This window comes from Amblyraja radiata, chromosome 2 (genome assembly GCF_010909765.2).
Source record: "Amblyraja radiata isolate CabotCenter1 chromosome 2, sAmbRad1.1.pri, whole genome shotgun sequence".
NCBI lineage: Eukaryota > Metazoa > Chordata > Chondrichthyes > Rajiformes > Rajidae > Amblyraja > Amblyraja radiata.
The window spans coordinates 60,212,485-60,232,188 of record NC_045957.1 but is presented as its reverse complement, the minus strand read 5'-3'; the positions used below and the strand labels follow the sequence as shown (position 1 = coordinate 60,232,188).

Genomic DNA, 19,704 nt, shown 5'->3' with positions numbered 1-19,704 from the left:
AATGGCAGGCAGTGGCGAGTGGAGTGCCGCAAGTCACGGTGTTGGGGACGCAACTGTTTGCCATATATATATTAATGATTTGGAAGAGGGAATTAGGAGCAACACTAGCAAGTTTGCAGATGACACAAAGCTGGGTGGCAGTGTGAACTGTGAAGAGGATGTCAGGAGGTTGCAGGGTGACCTGGACAGGTCGAGTGAGTGGGCAGATGCATGGCAGATGCAGTATAATATAGATAAATGTGAGGTTATCCACTTTGGTGGCAAAAACAAGGGGGCAGATTATTATCTCAATGGGCTTAGGTTAGGTAAGGTGGAGGTACAGCCAGACCTGGGTGTCCTTGTACACCGGTCACTGAAAGTTGACGTGCAGGTACAGCAGGCAGTGAAGAAAGCTAATGGAATGTTGACCTTCATAACAAGAGGATTTCAGTATAGGAGTAGAGAAGTTCTTCTGCAGTTGTTTTGGGCTCTGGTAAGACCACATCTGGAGTATTGTGTACAGTTTTGGTCTCCTAATTTGAGGAAGGACATCCTTGTGATTGAGGCAGTGCAGCGTAGGTTCACAAGATTGATCCCTGGGATGGCGGGACTGTCATATGAGGAAAGATTGAAAAGACTGGGCTTGTATTCACTGGTGTTTAGAAGGGTGAGGGGTATCTTATAGAAACATATAAAATTATAAAAGGACTGGACAAGCTAGATGCAGGAAAAATGTTCCCAATGTTGGGCGAGTCCAGAACCAGGGGCCACAGTCTTAGAATAAAGGGGAGGCCATTTAAGACTGAGGTGAGAAAAAACTTTTTCACCCAGAGAGTTGTGAATTTGTGGAATTCCCTGCCACAGAGGGCAGTGGAGGCCAAATCACTGGATGAATTTAAGAGAGAGTTAGATAGAGCTCTAGGGGCTAGTGGAATAAAGGGATAAAGGTAGAAGGCAGGCACGGGTTATTGATTGGGGACGATCAGCCATGATCGCAATGAATGACGGCGCTGGCTCGAAGGGCCAAATGGCCTCCTCCTGCACCTATTTTCTATGTTTCTATGGCAAATACATCTTCAGGATCTTGATCTCACCACTGCATCATTAGACTCAGACACAGCTCAATTACTCCATTAATTAGAACTAGTACCCAATAGGAACATGCTTTGCTTCACCTTCACATACAATAGGCTCAGGACCAAGTGTTGGTAAATGAGATGAGTATAGATAATTACTTAATAGTCAGCATGGATATAATGGGCTAGAGTGTCTGTTTTTACAACTATGACTTAGTCGTAAAAGTAGTATTAAAAAAAATATTTCAAAGGTTTGACAGGTGGTTCTGCCTTCAACCTTAGTTCCTGTCAACGTAACTGAACATGTCCTTCTTTGGTTCAATGGGCATTTTTGTTCATTACATCACTATGATGCCCAATGTCATGTCCGTGAATGCAATATAAAGGTAAACTATTGTTGTTCAAAATGCCCTCTCACCATTGTACACAATGTGAGAACCATTCTCACTGTTGCCATAAATCCACAATGTATCAAAATGTGCACTTTGAGCATTTGTAAAATTGACCTTTTAGAAGTTGCTCTTACTCTGTAATTATTCATTAATATTGTTAACCATGGCTTCACTGATTGCATAATATCCTCCAGCAGGTGTAGCTCCACCTTTGATCCATCGTGGAAAGTCAAATTACCCACATGAATGGATTTCCTCACTTCTGAATGTGATATATAGTCATTATAGTAACTTTGATCCGGTGGCTCCTGTTAGGAATAAATCCATGAACAACATCAAGCAACAACATGAAAAAAGACAAAATAAATTATGATTAGCATTATATAACATAAATCAGTTAAAATGTCACAGATGAAAAGAATCACCACTTTCTTTAAGAAACAATATCTAGAAAGGTTGCTCTTTGGAATTTTTTTTACAATATGTAAATTGCAAGAAAATTACCTCCGCAGAAAAGTGTCCCTAACTGCTCTGCCCTCCCACCTCATGGTATTTAGTGCTGCTCAACCTCTTTATACCATTTTCACCAACTCTCAGTTCTTCCCACCTCTCCATTTTGTCTGCCTGACCTCTTCTAGTTTTCCTTATCTCCATTTTCCCCCTATCTTCATCTTTTTATTCCACGGCCTACACCTTAATTAGATTTGAGGGTTCTTAACCTTTAGAGGAGATTGATGATTGATCATAGAAAGTACACAACGTAAAAGTAATTTATTCCTATGATCTTCCAAACACAAATTCTTTAAATAACAGCATGTTCAATTTCTCCACTTGTCAACACTACGTTTGTTCAGGCAGTATGTCCTTATATGGCCTAATTCCTTCATTGTTCCTGCTATTTTTATTAAGACTGACATAGAAATGCTGTGTGAACAACATGTAAATCATTTAGAATAGATATATCACTAAGTATTATGATACCAATCACATGTAATTCACCTAATTCCGGAATAAACATTTTTCTTGAGTAAATGAAGAGTTAAGTTTGCTTCAAGACTATTTTATTCATCATGTTGAGCATTAGTTTAAAAGCCATACTGGTGAGCAATAAAGGTGAATTTGCCTGCCAATTTTTGGTTTTGGCACATTATCTAAAAAGGTTCTTTTTTAGAAATTTTGTGTTACAATATGCAAATTGTAAGAAAATGACCTCTGCAGCAAAGTGTCCCCAACTGCTTTTTACAATATAGAATTGTTAAATTAGCAGTGTTATGTTGGCAGTTTGTCGAGCATAATGTGTGTGTATTTATCAATGTCCATCCAGGTTTCCATCCATCATCTCCCAAATATATCACAGTTTATGGTCTTCGAGAGACATACATTAACTTGCCGACAAGGTAACAAAACGGAACTGGAAGAAATGACCTCAAGGCATTTCAGCAACTAACATTACCGAAATCTGGAATAAATATTATGGCTCAGACTATTTTGTTCAGCATGTCGAGTATTTAGTTTTATAGCCATACAGGTGGTTAACAAAGGCGAATTTTCCTGCCAATGTTTTCAGCCTGACTAAGACTTAGACTTTTTTTTCCCCATGGTATATTCCTAACTTCAACGAACCTCAGTATCAGGGATAGAGCTAGATACATGTGACAACCATAAGTATTCTCTTCTCATGTGAAAGTTAATTATTTTGTATGTCATACTTAACAGTATAACTTGCAATGCTACATGAAAATTAACGTTGCCACATTAAAGTACGATAGATATTCAACAGTGTTACCACTCAATGAAGTATTAAGTCACTTTAAAAATAGTTACTATCAGAGCCACAAATAAAAACAAGAACATTTAAAAAAAATCTGTATTAAAAATGTAGATGTTATCAGAGTAAGCCAATGAGGTGAATACCAATTTGTTCAAATGGCAAGTTCAAGTTCAAGTTCAAGTGAGTTTATTGTCATGTGTCCCTGTATAGGACAATGAAATTCTTGCTTTGCTTAAGCACACAGAAAGTAGTAGGCATTTACTACAAAACAGATAAATGTGTCCATATACCATGATATAAATATATACACACATGAATAAATAAACTGATAGTGCAAATAACAGAAAGTGGTTGGTAATAATCAGAGTTTTGTCCGAGCCAGGTTTAATAGCCTGATGGCTGAGGGGAAGTAACTATTCCTGAACCTGGTTGTTGCAGTCTTCAGGCTCCTGTACCTTCTACCTGAAGGTAGCAGGGAGATGAGTGTGTGGCCAGGATGGTGTGGGTCTTTGATGATACTGCCAGCCTTTTTGAGGCAGCGACTGCGATAAATCCCCTCGATGGAAGGAAGGTCAGAGCCGATGATGGACTGGGCAGTGTTTACTACTTTTTGTAGTCTTTTCCTTTCCAGGGCGCTCAAATTGCCGAACCAAGCCACGATGCAACCGGTCAGCATGCTCTCGACTGTGCACCTGTAGAAGTTAGAGAGAGTCTTCCTTGACAATCCGACTCTCCGTAATCTTCTCAGGAAGTAGAGGCGCTGATGTGCTTTTTTGATGATTGCATTAGTGTTCTCGGACCAGGAAAGATCTTCAGAGATGTGCACGCCCAGGAATTTGAAGCTCTTGACCCTTTCAACCATCGACCCGTCGATATATTTCCAAAATATGGTGAAATAGCAAAAACAAGGAATTGCAGATGCTGGTTTATAAAAAAATGACACAAAGTGCTGAAGTAACTCAGCGGGTCATGTCGCATCTCAGAACATGGATAGGTGACATTCCAGATTGGGACACTTCATCGGACAAAAGTTCTGTGAGACCCTCTCTAACTACTCCCCCTCTGTGATTGCTGTCATTCTCCTGCTGCCTGACCCGTTGAATTACTTTACTCCAGCACATTGTCACTTGTTTTGTAAACCAGTATCTGCAGTTCCTCTTTTCGACATTTTACTGCTCCACTGAGAAAACTCTTCAAGGTGTACCTACTTCGAAGAAATTGGCCTCCTCTCTCTGATAGGAGTCCTGTGAGACTCTCTCCCAGCTCCCAACCCAAAACATTACCTATCCATGTTCTCTAGAGACGCTGCATGACCCGCTGAGTTACTCCAGCACTTTGTGTAATTTTTTGTAAACCAGCATCTGCAATTCCTTGTTTTTGTTATTTCACCATTTAAAATTTATTTTAAATGGTGAAATAACAGTTGGAATTGAAAACGCATTAAGAATGGATAGTTTTAAGTAATTGTTCTGATTTTGTGAATGATGTATAGGTTATAGAATCACAGAATAATTACTCCACAGGCAGTAACTATTCAGCCAACTGAGCCCATGCCAGAGCCTCGTAGAGCAATATCATCAGTCGCATTCATTCACTCTTTCCCCAGAGCTCTAAAATTATTCTGTCCAATTCATTCAGGAGCGCACTGATTAATTCTGTTTTCACCATTCATACAGGCGGTAAAAAACTTATATATGTAAAAAAAAAAAGGGGGAAAAAAAGAGAAAAAAGGAAGAAACAAAACCCCCCTAAACTATAAAAAAAAAAGCGAAACAGAATCCTAGCTGAAAATTTCAACAATTTAAGTCCCTGTTTGTCGTCAAGTCCGTTCCACCATATAAAGGTAAAATAGTTTTTATAACGGTTGGAGAGGGAGCAATTTATGTTGTGTGAAAATATTGAATAAATCTTCCCCAATTCTTATCAAATTTAACCGGGGCCAAGGAAAGAGCGTTCACGTCGCGGCCCTGTTTCAACCAATCTTTCCACCACCACGCACAAGAAGCACAAGAAGCGCAAGGCAGACACCATTGTGCAGATACCGAGAAGTGTGTTCAGCTCTGGCTGAACAACTTCTAATCTTGTGTGTGGACTCGATAAGAAGAAGAAGATCAAATTTAACCAAGGGTTCAACAATGTCACTCCTGATTTTTTCTAAATTTAAACATGATATCGTTTCAGAATACCAATGGAGTGCGGTCGGAGGGTTAGAGTCTTTCCATTTAAATAAAATAGATCTTCTGGCGATTAATGTGGTAAAAGCAATCAGCCGATGGGCGGAATGGGACAAATGAATAGAATCTAACATTGGTAGCCCAAAAATTGCAGTAATAGGATGAGGTTGTAAATCAATACCTAAAACTACAGAAATAGTATCAAAGATTTCTTTCCAATATTTTTCCATAAAAGTGGGCAGGACCAAAACATATGGGTCAGTGAGGCCACTTCAGAGTTACATCTGTCACAGGTAGGATTTATATGACCATAAAAACGAGCTAACTTATCTTTTGACATATGATATTATTTTGTACTCGTCTCCCAAATCCCTTATTGAGCTTTTTTGTATCAACATAATAACGTCATGCTCTTCCTCTTCCTCTGGTCAGCACATGTTTAGCAATGACTTCGTTTCAGGTTGTAAACTATGAATGTACTAGTCATGTCTCTACTATTTATTTCATTCCGCTTACATGTTTTTCCTCTACTTGCTAAATTTTTGTAAGGTGTCCTTGAGACTCTTGAAAGGCGCCCATAAATAAAATTTATTATTATTATTATTAATTCATATATTTGGAGACGTTTCACACAAGTATTATGCCACATTCCCTCGCTTATTGAATTTTCTTATCTTACCATCCTATGCTCACAAAACTGTTGAAATGTTTAGATTCCCTGTGATAAATGTCTGTGTCAAGAAGCTACCATAGATTCTGGAATGAAATATTTGACATCTTTACAAAATTAATTAAAATAAAACTGGTACCAAAACCAGAATGGATTATTTTTGGAATATCGGAAGGTAACCCTGAACTAAACGTGTTTCAGAAGAATTTACTCAATTATGGGCTAATAATGGGAATAAAGCTTATACTTAAATTCTGGAAAAATGCGCACACACCAACAATAAAAATGTGGATATCAGATATGTTTGAAACACTACATCTGGAAGAGATGAGATTCCTCTTAGCAGGCAAAGCAGACCAATTCCAAAAGACGTGGTGTACGTTTTTGGAACTATTATAAGCATGAGGTGCAATAGTAATTTTAAAAATAAATAAATAAATAAATAAATGGTGCCAGGATCTGGCAACAAAAACAACAACAAAAACAGACTTGGTTGGGAGTTCCCTTTCTGCGGAGTTTAATGTTATAATAGAGTGATTGTTTCTCCTTTCTTTTTCCTTCTTTTCTAGGGTCTACTTTCTTTCTTTACTTCCTTCTCTAACTTCTTTTCTAAGGGGCTTTCTTTTCTCAACACTCTCTTGCACCTTCACGACTCTTGCGCACTTTCCTTACTTTCTTTACTCCTAACTTTTTCTTAAAGCTTAAAAAATGAAGCGGTACAAAAAAATGTATTAAGACATATGTGTTGTGTATTATTGTAACTTACCGTACTTCTAATTTAAAAATAAATAAATAAATAAATAAAATAAAAAATGTTTAGATTCCAGTCACTCACCGTACACTGGAGAAAGTTGTAGTAGTTGGAACATCCGGTGACATTCTCAAAATAGGATGGATATTCAATCGTGTCTCCATTTAACAAACGATCAAAAACCTAAAGTGAAGAAACAGAAAAGATGGAATATTATATCCAGGAAGTCATCATTTTAGCATTATCACAATTCATTTGTTCGCTCTAAAGTAGAACTGAAGAATGTTAAACAAATAGATGGAACCTAAATATCAGAATCAAACAGAAGTATAAATCAGGTTGTCAGAGTTCTCAATCTCTTTTTATTCATTGCTTTTACCTTGAAATTGTAAGAAGGATGGTTGAGAAAAGTTTCATGCTGCATATGACATTTTGAATTTCGTTAAGTTGCTAATATCTCCTCAAGATCTTGTTCTACTTGAAGTGCACTACCACCTGAAAAGTTGCATTACACTCAAAGTGAATAATAAACATTTAAAAAAAATAAATTGATCAGTATCAGAGATTGTTGAAGAATGTTTTTATTTGAAGATCTTCCTACCTGCAGCACAAATTAAAATAAAAACTCCTAACTACAAATTAGTACTAACTACTGACTTCTGCACAAGAGAATAATGGACCATCTTATCAACCTCCAAGAAGGAATGATAGATGTATTCCTCGTGCAAGTACAAATACTCCCAAACTATCTGATAATTAAAGTGCGCGCAATGATACAGAACTACAATACGTCTTAATGCGCCTCTCATTAAGGCATATTTACTAGGGTGAAAACTTTTGGATTGTAATGGGTCGGACATGTTATGTCTGCAATTCTATCAATGACAGAATTAGGTTAACACAAAATCATTTAGTTTTATCAAGATAATTGATAACAAGGCAAGTGGGGACAGAGGTAGGATGAGGTTAGAACTTCCTTTTCCAATATAATTCAATATCTGGGCTGCATCACTCAAATTTGCTAGATGCTAAGTCGAAGTAGCAGCTTATATGATTAATATTGATATCTTTCACATTCCTATGTTTTTACTTTAGTTTAGGTTTGAGATTCGGCGTGGAAACAGGCCCTTATGCCCACCGAGTCTATGCTGACCAACAATCACCCGTACACTAGTTCCATCCTACACACGAGGGACAATTTACAGAAGCCAATTAACTGACAAACCCGCACGTCATTTGGAATGCACCCAAAACTCGCCTAAAAAGTCGCCTAAATGGGACAGGCCCTTTACAACAAAACATTATCTAATTACTTCTTCTGGAAGCATGCTTGTAAAAGATGGAGATAGAGTTGGGTTTGGTTACAATGTCTTACAAGCCGGAATGCTATTTGCCACCAATTTCGTGTGAAGACAAGATGGTTGCATCACGTAATGAAAGAGAAAAAGAAATGCATCAGTACCTTTCAGAGGTGGAAGAGAAAACTAGCAAAAATATACCTTTAGGGAAAGAAAATTGTTCTCTTCGTCCCATGAAAAATATTATCAAACATAATTGTGGAAGATCTACTTTATAAGAACAATAGAAGTTTGCATCATAAGTTGTTGAAATGTGCCTTTATTTTTGTGCAAGCTTGAAATACAGACATTAAAAAAAATTATGATGCTGTGTGATTTTGGAAAAGGTACATCTAGAATAAGCTATTCATGGGAAGTTACGCAAAGATTAAGTTGTACCATTCCAGCAGGTTGAAAAGATCTATACGAGTTAAACATAGGCATTGTATAGTCTGAAGAAGGGTCTCAACCCAAAACGTCACCCTCCTGAGATGCTGCCTGTCCCACTGAGTTACTCCGGCTTTTTGTGTCCATCTTCATTGTACAGCTTAGTCTGCTTTTGTAAGAATGGCAATCAATTTTGACATGTAGATGTAAGTACAACAATGAATTAGATAAGGTGAAAGCCGTTTATTGAAAGAACGGAATATCATTATCATTACTCCTCCTTCAGTGTTCCAAGCAAAGTTGAAACAGACAGATATTTTTTTAATATTCACATCACAAGAACTGTCCTGTTTGTTATACTTTGCATCTGTACTCTGCTCACTGATCCAGTGTCAAATTTGGATCAGGACAGAAAGATGCTACTTAGAACGCAGAGGTATAATTTAGAATTGTTCTTGTCGTGAAATACTGATTATCGTACATTTTGGAAAAGCTTCGGAGAGGGAGAGAGTTCATTAGAATGCCACAACACTGATTGCATTTAAATTGAACAATGTGCCATCAAGCAGCAAAGCTCTGACCTCCCATCATGCATTGCCCTGACCCCTGCAGAACTCAGATGTTTCTAATTTTGAGGCCAATACCAAGGCCCTGGTACATACATCAAAGGCTTCCACCCATTTCTTCTGCTGGATGTAATGCACTCCTTTGTCTGTTTGCTGCTGGACATACTGCTTTTGTTTCTCATCGATGATCCCAATCTGGTACATGAACTCCGCGTAACCACCTAACATCTGGGTAACAGATACACAACAAAGGAGTAACTTTGTCACTTTACAAAAATTCTATTTCAAAAAGTACCAGAGTGATTTTTCAAAGTCAAAGACTGCAATCAGCATGGTCAGCAAGGTCTAATTTAAAGCAATCTAGTCGTTACTGGCTGGATGAACATATGGTAAAAATTAGTGCGTTAAAGTTATGAGGAAGTTGTCTGAGAACGGACTTCCTTTTATCATGATAAAATTATATTATAATTCAAGTACGCTGCTTAATTTATAGCAAAACCACTTACTACTTCAGGATCACAGAGTCCATCTCCAATGGCAATTCCCTTGAAGTTGATCTTTAGTTTGGCAGTGGGGTTGTTGATATGAATATAGTAACCAATTGCAGGCACATACTTTCCGGCATAGGACTAAAGAAAGATACAAAACAACTGAAGTTGCTATTACATTCATGATTCTGCTACTTGGTCGTTAGAGTTTGCAATTTATTTCTGTAACCATGTGGGTTTCTTTCGGTTTCCTCTCACAACCCATAGATGTGTGGGCTGATAGGTTAATTGTTCTTGGTAAAGTGCCCCAAGTATGTAGGTGGGTGATAGAACCTGGGAGCAGGTGGTATGGGGTGAAATTACATCATGTGAAATTAATGTAAGATTAGTGTAAATTGTTGGTTAATGGCCAGCATAAATCTGTGGCTCACACGCTTACTTTGCGCTGTTTCTATCCGTGACATGATAAAACTGATATTCTGATATGTATGGAGTTCCTGCAAATAAAGTATTTCTTTGCCTAGTGATGGTCCAATGAAAGATATAATTTGGCATGGTTACAGGTACACATTACATGCAACGTAAAATGCTATAAAATAGATCTTCTAAACCAACAATTTGAAGAAGGGTTTCAGACCGAAACGTTGCCCATTTCCTTCGCTCCATAGATGCTGCCGCACCCGCTGAGTTTCTCCAGCACTTTTGTCTAATTTCTAATTGAATGTTGTTTCCTCAACTCAGTGCAATGTTCTCATACTATATAGTTCACATAAACATGCAGTGTTTAAACTCAAGTGGTATAAAAATAGAAAATGCTGCTTAAGGGCCTGTCCCACGAGCATGCGACTGCATGCGGCAAGCGCGACCAAACTGGAAGCGGGGGCCGCGCGGAGGTCGAGTGATCCCGTACGAGTTGACGTGAAGTTCGAGCGAAGTCTGCGAGAAGTTCGCGCGTGACGTACGGCGTCGAGACACTGCGCACGTCCATCGAGGCGGTGCGTACGGCCTCAATGCGGCTGCGGGCCGGCAGGCCGTTGCCGCGCGGAATTTTTGGACAGTATCAGTTTTTCGGAGCCCCGCACGATGTTGGGACCAGCTCCTCACAACTCCATACGGCTCCAGCGATCGAAGTGGGACCTGCCCCACGAGGCCGTACGGCTCAAGCGACCACGTTAGGTTGCGCTTGCCGCATGCAGTCACATGCTCGTGGGACAGGCCCTTGATAGTCATCAATTCAGGCAGCATTTATGGAAAGAGAATCATAGTTCACCTTACAGGCCATCAGAAACATGTATATATCATTTCTCAGAAATGATTGGCTGCACAGTACGTGATCGTTATTTACTATGATTTGACACAGCAAAACAATAAAGAGAAGGTGGTTCATCACTGCAATTTTTTCCTGGTGGTGTTGACTCTATGTGGGAATACCGATAACTCACTGTACTTCATCAAGCGGCTCTAATGGATCTTCTACACTTCGATGGGTTGACACTTAATCTGAAGAATAGTTATTTAATCTTGCAGCATTGCCTGCAAATTTTAATCTATATTGAGGACAAAGCTAGATTTGCCTTCCGTGCATTTGAGCAATGACTCCAGTACCGGAGTGTACAGAGGAAGGTCATGGGTAGTTGCTTTCTTATGTGGAGCTTAATGATTTTCCATTCACTCACCTTACAAAAAAGGCTGAAAATTATACATTTCTGTGTGATTGACGGAACCATGTGGACTCCAGAAAATATGACCATATAGAATACAATAGGAATGGGACTCACCGGACGAACACAATAGATGTTAGACATTACGTTAGAGACGTCAGAGATACAGCACGGAAACAGGCCCTTCAGCCCATCGAGTCCACGCTGACCAGCGATCCCTGTACAATAACACTATCCTACACACTAGGGAAAATTTACAGTTTTACCGATGCCAATTAACTGACAAACCTGTACATTTTTGGAGTGTGGGAGGAAACTGGAGCACCTGGAGAAAACCCACACGGTCACAGTGAGAACGTATAAACTCCGTACAGTCAGCACCCGTATTCAGGATCAAAGCCAGGTCTCTCTAGTGCTGTGCGGCAGCAACTCTACCACTGCGCCACTTGCCACCCTCACATTGTAAATAACATTTTCACTGAATATTATGTAAAATAATACTTGGCTTTTATAGAGGCACTGGTTATAAAGTTTTTAATAAATTACATAATTCATTTTAATGAGAAATCTCTGAAGTTTTAAGAATTTCATCCAAACACAAAGTTTCTAAATTGATGCAACTAAGTGTGTCAGATTTTGCACTAAAATAACAATTACAAAGACAGGGAACACCATAGATTTTCATTGTGCATTCCATAATGAAATTGGAGAACAGAAGACAAGAAAAGCACATCAATGTCACATTTACATAGCATGCTTGTGTGGACTATATTACTACTTTTGAATTTCACTGAAAGGCAAGATATATCACAGACTTTGAAACATAATGTAGTTACAATTGAGGAAAGGTTTTGTTTTGTGTGTGCAGAAATAGTTGGATTACCCACCTCTCCTGTAGCATAGAATTCATTCTGCTGATATTCATGGAATATCTGAAAAAACTGGATTAGTGCACTGAAACAAAAAAACACTGCATTTTGAATAAGCTTGTACCCATTGTACCCAACAACGTCTACTCATAGCATTTCATTTCATTGTTCTTTGGCTGTTAGCAACCACAACCCAATCAATGCTGGTACGACAGCAATGCAATTTAATATTATATATATATATATAAACAATAGCCAGCTAACAGAGGACAGCCATACATTGTCTGTACCAATTGTAACTAATTTAACTTGTTAAAATAAAGACAGAAATTGCTGGAAATACTCAGCAGGTCAAGCAGTACCTGTGGGAAGAAAAACACCCTTCATTTCAAGCCAAACACTTCTCAGACGACATCTTTGACCTGAAACACTAAACTCTGTTTCTCTTTCCACAGAGGCAGCCTGACCTGTTGAGTATTTGCAGTGTTTTCTGTTTTTGTTTAAGATTTCCATCATCACCAATTTTTTTTTAAATGTTAAAATTCGTAATGACATTTTATCCATACAAGTAAAATCACAACATCAATAGAGTAATGCAGAAGGTACCAATTGGCTCGCTAACATAATAAAATCATGGAGACATGAGATGCTGGAATCCTGAGCAAAAAGCAAACTGCTGGAGGAGCACATGGGGTTAGGCAGCATCTGTGGAGGAAATGGGACAGGCGTAACCTTTCTCTAAACTGGTGCCTGCCTTGCTGAGTTCTTCCAACACTTTTTGCTACAATAAAAAATAATTATTTGTCACCAGTGAAGGCTTAGAACGTTTCCATTTTAATGAATTTAGTTTTAAAGTCCACGTGCAGTGCTTTGCAGTGCATAAGCTACAGTGTTTAATTTAGTTTCATTTAGAGATACAGCGTGGAAAGAGGCCATTGGACCCACCATCCACATCCAACCAATGATCACCCACACACTAGGGACAATTTACAGAGAGGCCAATTAACCTGCACGTCTTTGGAATGTGGGAGGAAACCAGAGCACGCAGAGAAAACCCTTGCAGACACAAGGAGAACGTACAAATTCCATGCAGACAGCACCTGCAGTCAGGATCGAACTCGCCTCTCTGGTGCTGTAAAAGGCAGTGACTCTCCCGCTGCCAAGAGAAATAAGGAAAGTTGTAAATGCAACTTTAGTTGGAGTCTGGAAAGGTCTAGTGAGCCAAAGCCAAATGCCTAAAGAACCGGTCCACATTTTATAACAGCTTTTTGAACATTAATTTAATATTGGTCCCTGAAGTTTCATAAAGGCTCTTTGTCGAGACTAAGAATTTCAAACTAGGCTGAAACAAAGTGATCTTGATTAAATCAGTTTCTTGTCCTAAATATCAACTTTAGCATAGCTTAAAAAAAAAAGTTTAAGTGGAAAAATTGTCAAAAATGAAGAGAGGGAAATTGGGTCACGTCTTTATACTAAGTCACTCTACACCCAGTTAGTCGAGCCCTATTGATTTTGCATGTAAACCAACTTCCATCAGACCTGGTAATGCAGAATGAAACAACTAACAAGGTAAAATGATTTACGGGAATAGATTGAATTAAGACCTGAAATAATTATAAAGACAATTTGTGGCAGAAATTCATTTTGGCCAGCTGCACTAAACAGGCAATGTAATCAAAGCTGTATGTGTCACAACAAGCTAATTGATATTGTTGGAGGGGGAACAGAGCGGGTAATGGACTTAATATCAAATAGAGTATCCATAACAGACTTCTGAGTAAAGCCAAAGAATGCAGAAACAGGGGACAAGTAAAATGTAGTCACAAGGAATGACAGATGCTGGTTTACAAAATAAAGACCTAGTTATAGAGCAACTCAATGGGTCAAGGAGCATCTCTGAAGAACATGAATAGGCGAGTTTCAGGTCGGGACCCTTCTTGAGATTAATTGTGGTGGGTGTGGTGGAGAAAGTTGGAAGAGAGGTGGGGGCACGACAAAGCCTGGCAAGTGATAGGTAGGATACAAGTGAGGGGAGTTTTTATTTGGCAGATGGCTAAACAAAGGCTGGAGATGAAAAGTCAAAATGTGTGAGATAAGAAGATAAGTATAAAAGAGGGGTGAAATGTGAAGCCAAAGGAAGTAATATAGGTGGAAGAAAACAGAGGAAAAGGGGAAAAGGGAGAAATAGGTGCACATCCAGGTTGGGCACAGGGAAGCGAATTGGAAAGAAAAAGTGGGGGGAAACATGATTATGGGTTACCTAAAAATGGAGAGTGCAATGTTTATGCCATTGGGTTGTAAGCTACCCAAGCACAATGCAAGGCGCTGTTCCTGCAGTTGGCATGTGGCCTCACCCTGGGAATGGACAACCCAGAGGACAAATAATGCAGGCTAACTTTATGATAGAGAGTAGAATATGAGAGTACAGGATAATTGCTCACGGAAGTATGGGTAGTGTGTTCTGCTCAGATCGGAGATGTAAACATTGCTGATCATTGATAACATTAACAACTTACACTCTTGAATTTAAAAAAGTTCTACATTTATAATGATAATCAGGTGAAGATGGGAATAGGCAAAACTGAGGAGAACAGCACAAAATTATTAAAGTAATGATACATTTGCAGAAGGTTTGCTGAAATCTATATTACTAAAAGTCTGTTCTTGACCGGTTTTGGCCATCTGTGCTGCGATTTCCGAGAGAACGCCGCCACCTACGGCCGTCATTTTTGGCCACCTTGCTCAGAGCCCCCCTCCGCCGTATGTGTGCCGAGGATTTTTCCCGTTGATGAAAAATGACAGAGATATTAATGATTTTACAAAATTCCCCATTCTCTCTGCTGCCCCTGCTGGCGGCAGGGGGGAGGGACTATAAAACCAGGAAGTGGTGCGCCTCAATCAGTGTCTGGAGGAAGGCAGAGGGTCACGTTTCTCTGAGCTGTGAATAACACTGAACACATGTCTACTCAAATGTAAATGTCCTTAGTGGTTCTAAAACGCTTGGTTCAAAAATGTTTGCAAAAAGTGTCTCTTTTGGTTCTACAATGCTTGCAGAATGTGTCTTTTTTGGTTCTAAAATGTTTTTTTAGGTTCTCCCCCCCCTCTCCTCTTCCCCCCTCCTTTCCTCTCCCTCCCCCCTCCCCTCTTCCCCCCTCTCCTCTTCTCCCCCCCTCTCCTCTTCCCCCCCCCTCTCCTCTTCCCCCCCCCTCTCCTCTTCCCCCCCCCTCTCCTCTCTCCCCCCCCTCTCCTCTTCCCCCCCTCTCCTCTTCCCCCCCCTCTCCTCTTCCCCCCCCCTCTCCTCTCCCCCCCATCCTCTCCTCTCCCCCCCATCCTCTCCTCGCCCCCCCCTCTCCTCTCCCCCCTCTCTTTTTCTCCCCCTCCATCCCCTCCCCCACCATTCCTCCCCTAGACCCCCTCCCCACACCCCTACCCCCTTCCCTCCACCTACCCTCCCCCTCCCTGCTCCCCACCTCTCCCCCCCTCCTCTCTCTCACCCCTCCTCTCTCTCCCCCCCCTCCTCTCTCCCCCTCCCTCTCCTCTCCCCCTCTCTTTTTCTCCCCCTCCATCCCCTCCCCCACCATTCCTCCCCTAGACCCCCTCCCCACACCCCTACCCCCTTCCCTCCACCTACCCTCCCCCTCCCTGCTCCCCACCTCTCCCCCCTCTCTCCCCCCCCCCCTCTCTCTCACCCCTCCTCTCTCTCCCCCCCTCCTCTCTCTCCCCCTCCTCTCTCTCCCCCCTCCTCTCTCTCCCCCCCTCCTCTCTCTCCCCCCTCCTCTCCCCCCCCTCCCCTCTCTCTCTCTCTCCCCTCTCTCACTCTCCCCCCCCTCTCTCTCCCCCCTCCTCTCTCTCTCCCCCCTCCTCTCTCTCTCCCCCCTCCTCTCTCTCTCTCCCCCCTCCTCCTCTCCCCCCCTCCTCTCTCTCCCCTCTCTCCCCTCCATCCCCTCCCCCTCCCTCCCCTAAACCTCCTCCCCTCCACACCCCCTACCCTCTTCCCTCCACCCTCCCTCCCCCCTTTCTGCTCCCCACTTCACCCCCCTCTCAGCACCCCCTCTCTCTCCCCCTCACGCTCACCCTCTCTCTCTCCTCCCCTCCTCCCCCACCTTTCCCCCCTCACCCACCCTTCCTCTTATCCTCCTCTCCACCCCCCTATCCCTCTTGCCCCTCTCTCTGTGTCTCTGTCTCTGCCTCTGCCCCTTCTCTCTCTGCCCTCACTCTCTACCCCCGCCCCCCCCCCCCCCCCCACTCTAGATGTGACTGCAAGTTGGGGCTATGCGTCAGTAGATAGGGTGGTTATGGGGTAAAAGGAGCAAATTAATAATATTAATATAATATCAAGGGGGTAATTAGTGTGAGTGCGGGGGGGGGAGGATAGTTAGTGTGTGTGACGCTGCGTGCCGCCTTCCCCCCCCCCCCTCGCCGCACAACCGCACGTTGGGGGAACAGACCCAACGGGTCTGCACTTGGTCTAGTTCAGTGCTAAAATTACAAAGGAGCACATTTTGGTCGGAAGAAGAGAAAGTTAACCTACTACTTGGATGATGCTGGTTGGGTAGAGGAACTAGAAATCTTGCAGTACAACTAAGGCAATTATTAAAGACTGTACCACAGTTTAGCACAAGACTATTTAAATATCAAACCAAGCACTAGTTCATTTTTATGGTGGAATAGAATTGACAACTGGGAAGTTACGTAAACCCGATGAGAACTTTTGTTGTCACCATATATGGTCTAAACTCTAACCAATATTCAAATGCAGAGAGGATATACATGGATTGTAACAAAAATGTATAGGGTATATGTAGTTGTTGGGTGGTCATACCGGGCCTCTTTGCTTCTGAGAACAGATTGCCGATGGATAACCTAATGAAGATCTATAGATGTATGCAGAGTTTTGATAAGAGAGGATGTGGAGAGACCGTTTCCATTAAGAGGGAACATCATTACAGGAGGGCAACAGTATAAGGCAGTCAAAAATGAAATCCATTAATTCACTCACAACCTCCTTTCTGAAAGAGTGGTGAGAATGTGTACCTCACTACCATATAAAATGGTTCAATGAATAGCATGGATGCCTTTAAGGGAAGGATGAACAAGTTTGACATGAAGGGATGAGAAGGGAATGCTAATGGATTTAGTTGAAGGAAACGTGTCCGAGCATTGGAATGATAGCCAATTTAAACCATACATACCTCATGTTACCTTGTACTGCTTCAGAAATACAATTCTAATGGCATCAAAGGAAAACAATTTGGAAGCAGTACAATGTTTAACACAGTCTTAAATATATCACACGTCATAAGCACTATCAGTTTGTTCTTTATGAAAGGATCAGTACATACACCAAGCTAATAATGTCATAATAATAAATTTAAAAGGTAACACTGAGGATACATTTTAGGGAATAGAGGGACAAGTCTTTGAAGTTTAAATATCTAAAGCAATATAAAAAGCTCACCTGTACAGGTCCCTTCCAACATCATCTTCATTTTGTGCATAACCTTCAGGCTTGTCGGTAAAGCTGAAGCCAGTGCCAACCTAATTTCCAGGAACAATAAAACAATATCTCAACATGTTTAAGTTGAAATAAAATGACATCTCGTACTGCAATTCAATCGGATTTTTTTCATAATTCAATCCCGTACATCTCGTACTGCAATTCAATCGAGAAAACTGTTGAAGGCAGGGCAATAGGCCGCTTATATGGACTTTGGCACCACTTTTGACAAAGTCCCACATGGTATGCTGGTCTAGAAAGGTAGGACACATGAGATCCAAGATGTGTTGGCAAACTGGATACAAAATTGTCTCGGGTGGTGGTGGGAGAAGGTAGTGTTCGATGGGTATTTTTTCTGATTGTAAGTTTGTAACCAGTTCGAGAATGTGGATAGACTGATTCATACGTTTGCTGATGACAGAAAAGGGATATAGATTAGTAGAAAGCAAAGAAAGTTCTGAAAAGATACAAGGGAAAGATGAAAAGGTGAGAAGAATGGATTTTAATGCAGATAAGTTTGAGGAAATGCATTTAGGGATAAGAAATATCAATGACATCTTTCGTGTGTGTGTGTGTGTGTGTGTGTGTGTGTGTGTGTGTGTGTGTGTGTGTGTGCGGTTGGTGTGCCTGCGACTTGGGGGCTATACGTGAGTGGATAGGGCAGGGGATGGGGTAAAAGTAGTGAATTACTAACATTAATATATAAATGGGGGTGGTTAGTGTGTGTGTGTGTGGCGCCGCAGGCCGCCCCCTCCCCCCGCAACCGAGCATTGAGGGGACGGGACCCACTTGGTCTAGTAACTATTAAAAGTGTGTGTGTGTATTTCTCGAGTTATTTATGAAAATGTTCACAAATCTCAAATAAATCTCAAATAAACGAGCTGTTGACGTCACAATGGGTCTGCTCGCGCGGCCTGCTGTACATTTTTCTGTCGTCTCCTCGTCGTCGTCGTCGTCGTCGTCGTCCTCCTCATCCTCCCCCACTCGCATTCCTTGGTCGCCGCCCACTCGCCATGGCCCTGCCCCGCCCGCAGCCCAGCCGCCCCGGGCTCTGGATTGATGCCGCTGAACACGCAGTCCTTTGGTTGACGCGCGCCCCGCTGCCCGTTCCCTTCCTCCACTCCACCCCCCCCCTCCCTCACTGCCCCCCCCGCAACAGGTAAGGGATGGGTACGTTTTGCAGCAGGGAGCGAGGGATAATTGCATTCGGGAACCAGCCCTCCCCCCTGATGACGCGCACCCCCCAACCCCTCAAACTCTACCCCCCTCCCTCTCTGCCCACTCACGCTCCCTCTCGCCACCCCTCTCTCCCCCATCCCTCTCTGTGACCCTCTCTGTGCCTCTGTGTTCCTCTCTGTCCCTTTATGTGTCACTCTCTGTCCCTCTGCGTCACTCTCTGTGTCCCTCTGCGTACCTCCCTGTCCCTCTGCGTACCTCTCTGTGCCTCTGCGTACCTCTCTGTGCCTCTGCGTACCTCTCTGTGTCCCTCTCTACCCCCTCCCTCTCTAGCCACGCCTGCGACTTGGAGGCTATACGTGAGTGGATAGGGCAGGGGATGGGGTAAAAGGAGTGAATTAATAATATTAATATAATATCAATGGGGGTAGTTAGTGTGTGTATGACGCCGCTGGCCGCACCCTCCCTCCGCAACCGCGCTTTGAGGGGTTCACATCATCTTGAATAAAACGACACGCTAATAGTAACATTTTTACATATTCCGGTAAAGGTTTATCTTGTGAAGTCAAAAATTGCCTTATCTGAAAAATCCATGCATTATTTCTTGAGTTATTAATCAAAATGTTCAAACATATTTCTTTCCAAAGAACCTTGGAAAGAAATAACTGCTTATTCCCTGTGCTTACAGCTGTGATGTCTGGGATTGTAGCCCTGCTCGCAACATAGTTGCTATCCAAGTACACCGAGTCCCGCTAGCCCTAGCAAGTGCAAATGGATTTTTTAAGTCACAGTACACCGAGTTCTGCTAGCTAGCAAATGCAATAGCATTTTTTTTTTAAAGTATAAAAATGAGGGAGGGTGCATAAGGCAAAATGAGCAGCCCCTGCGCAGTTGTCGGCTATGGGTGAGT

The 19,704-nt window shown here is 41.8% G+C and overlaps 1 protein-coding gene across 3 annotated transcripts in view; it reads right to left on the bottom strand.

Moving 5' to 3' along the window:
- Positions 1–19,704, bottom strand: part of cpvl (carboxypeptidase vitellogenic like) — a 106,408-nt gene that overhangs the window by 46,857 nt on the left and 39,847 nt on the right. For all 3 annotated transcript variants that reach the window (XM_033047413.1, XM_033047405.1, XM_033047422.1), the window contains 6 exons: positions 17,580–17,659; positions 12,140–12,206; positions 9,610–9,732; positions 9,200–9,331; positions 6,898–6,996; positions 1,582–1,755 (listed from right to left, as the gene is read on the bottom strand). In XM_033047413.1, coding sequence (XP_032903304.1) covers positions 1,582–1,755; positions 6,898–6,996; positions 9,200–9,331; positions 9,610–9,732; positions 12,140–12,206; positions 17,580–17,659 — 675 coding nt within the window. The remainder of the gene's footprint in view (positions 1–1,581; positions 1,756–6,897; positions 6,997–9,199; positions 9,332–9,609; positions 9,733–12,139; positions 12,207–17,579; positions 17,660–19,704) is intronic.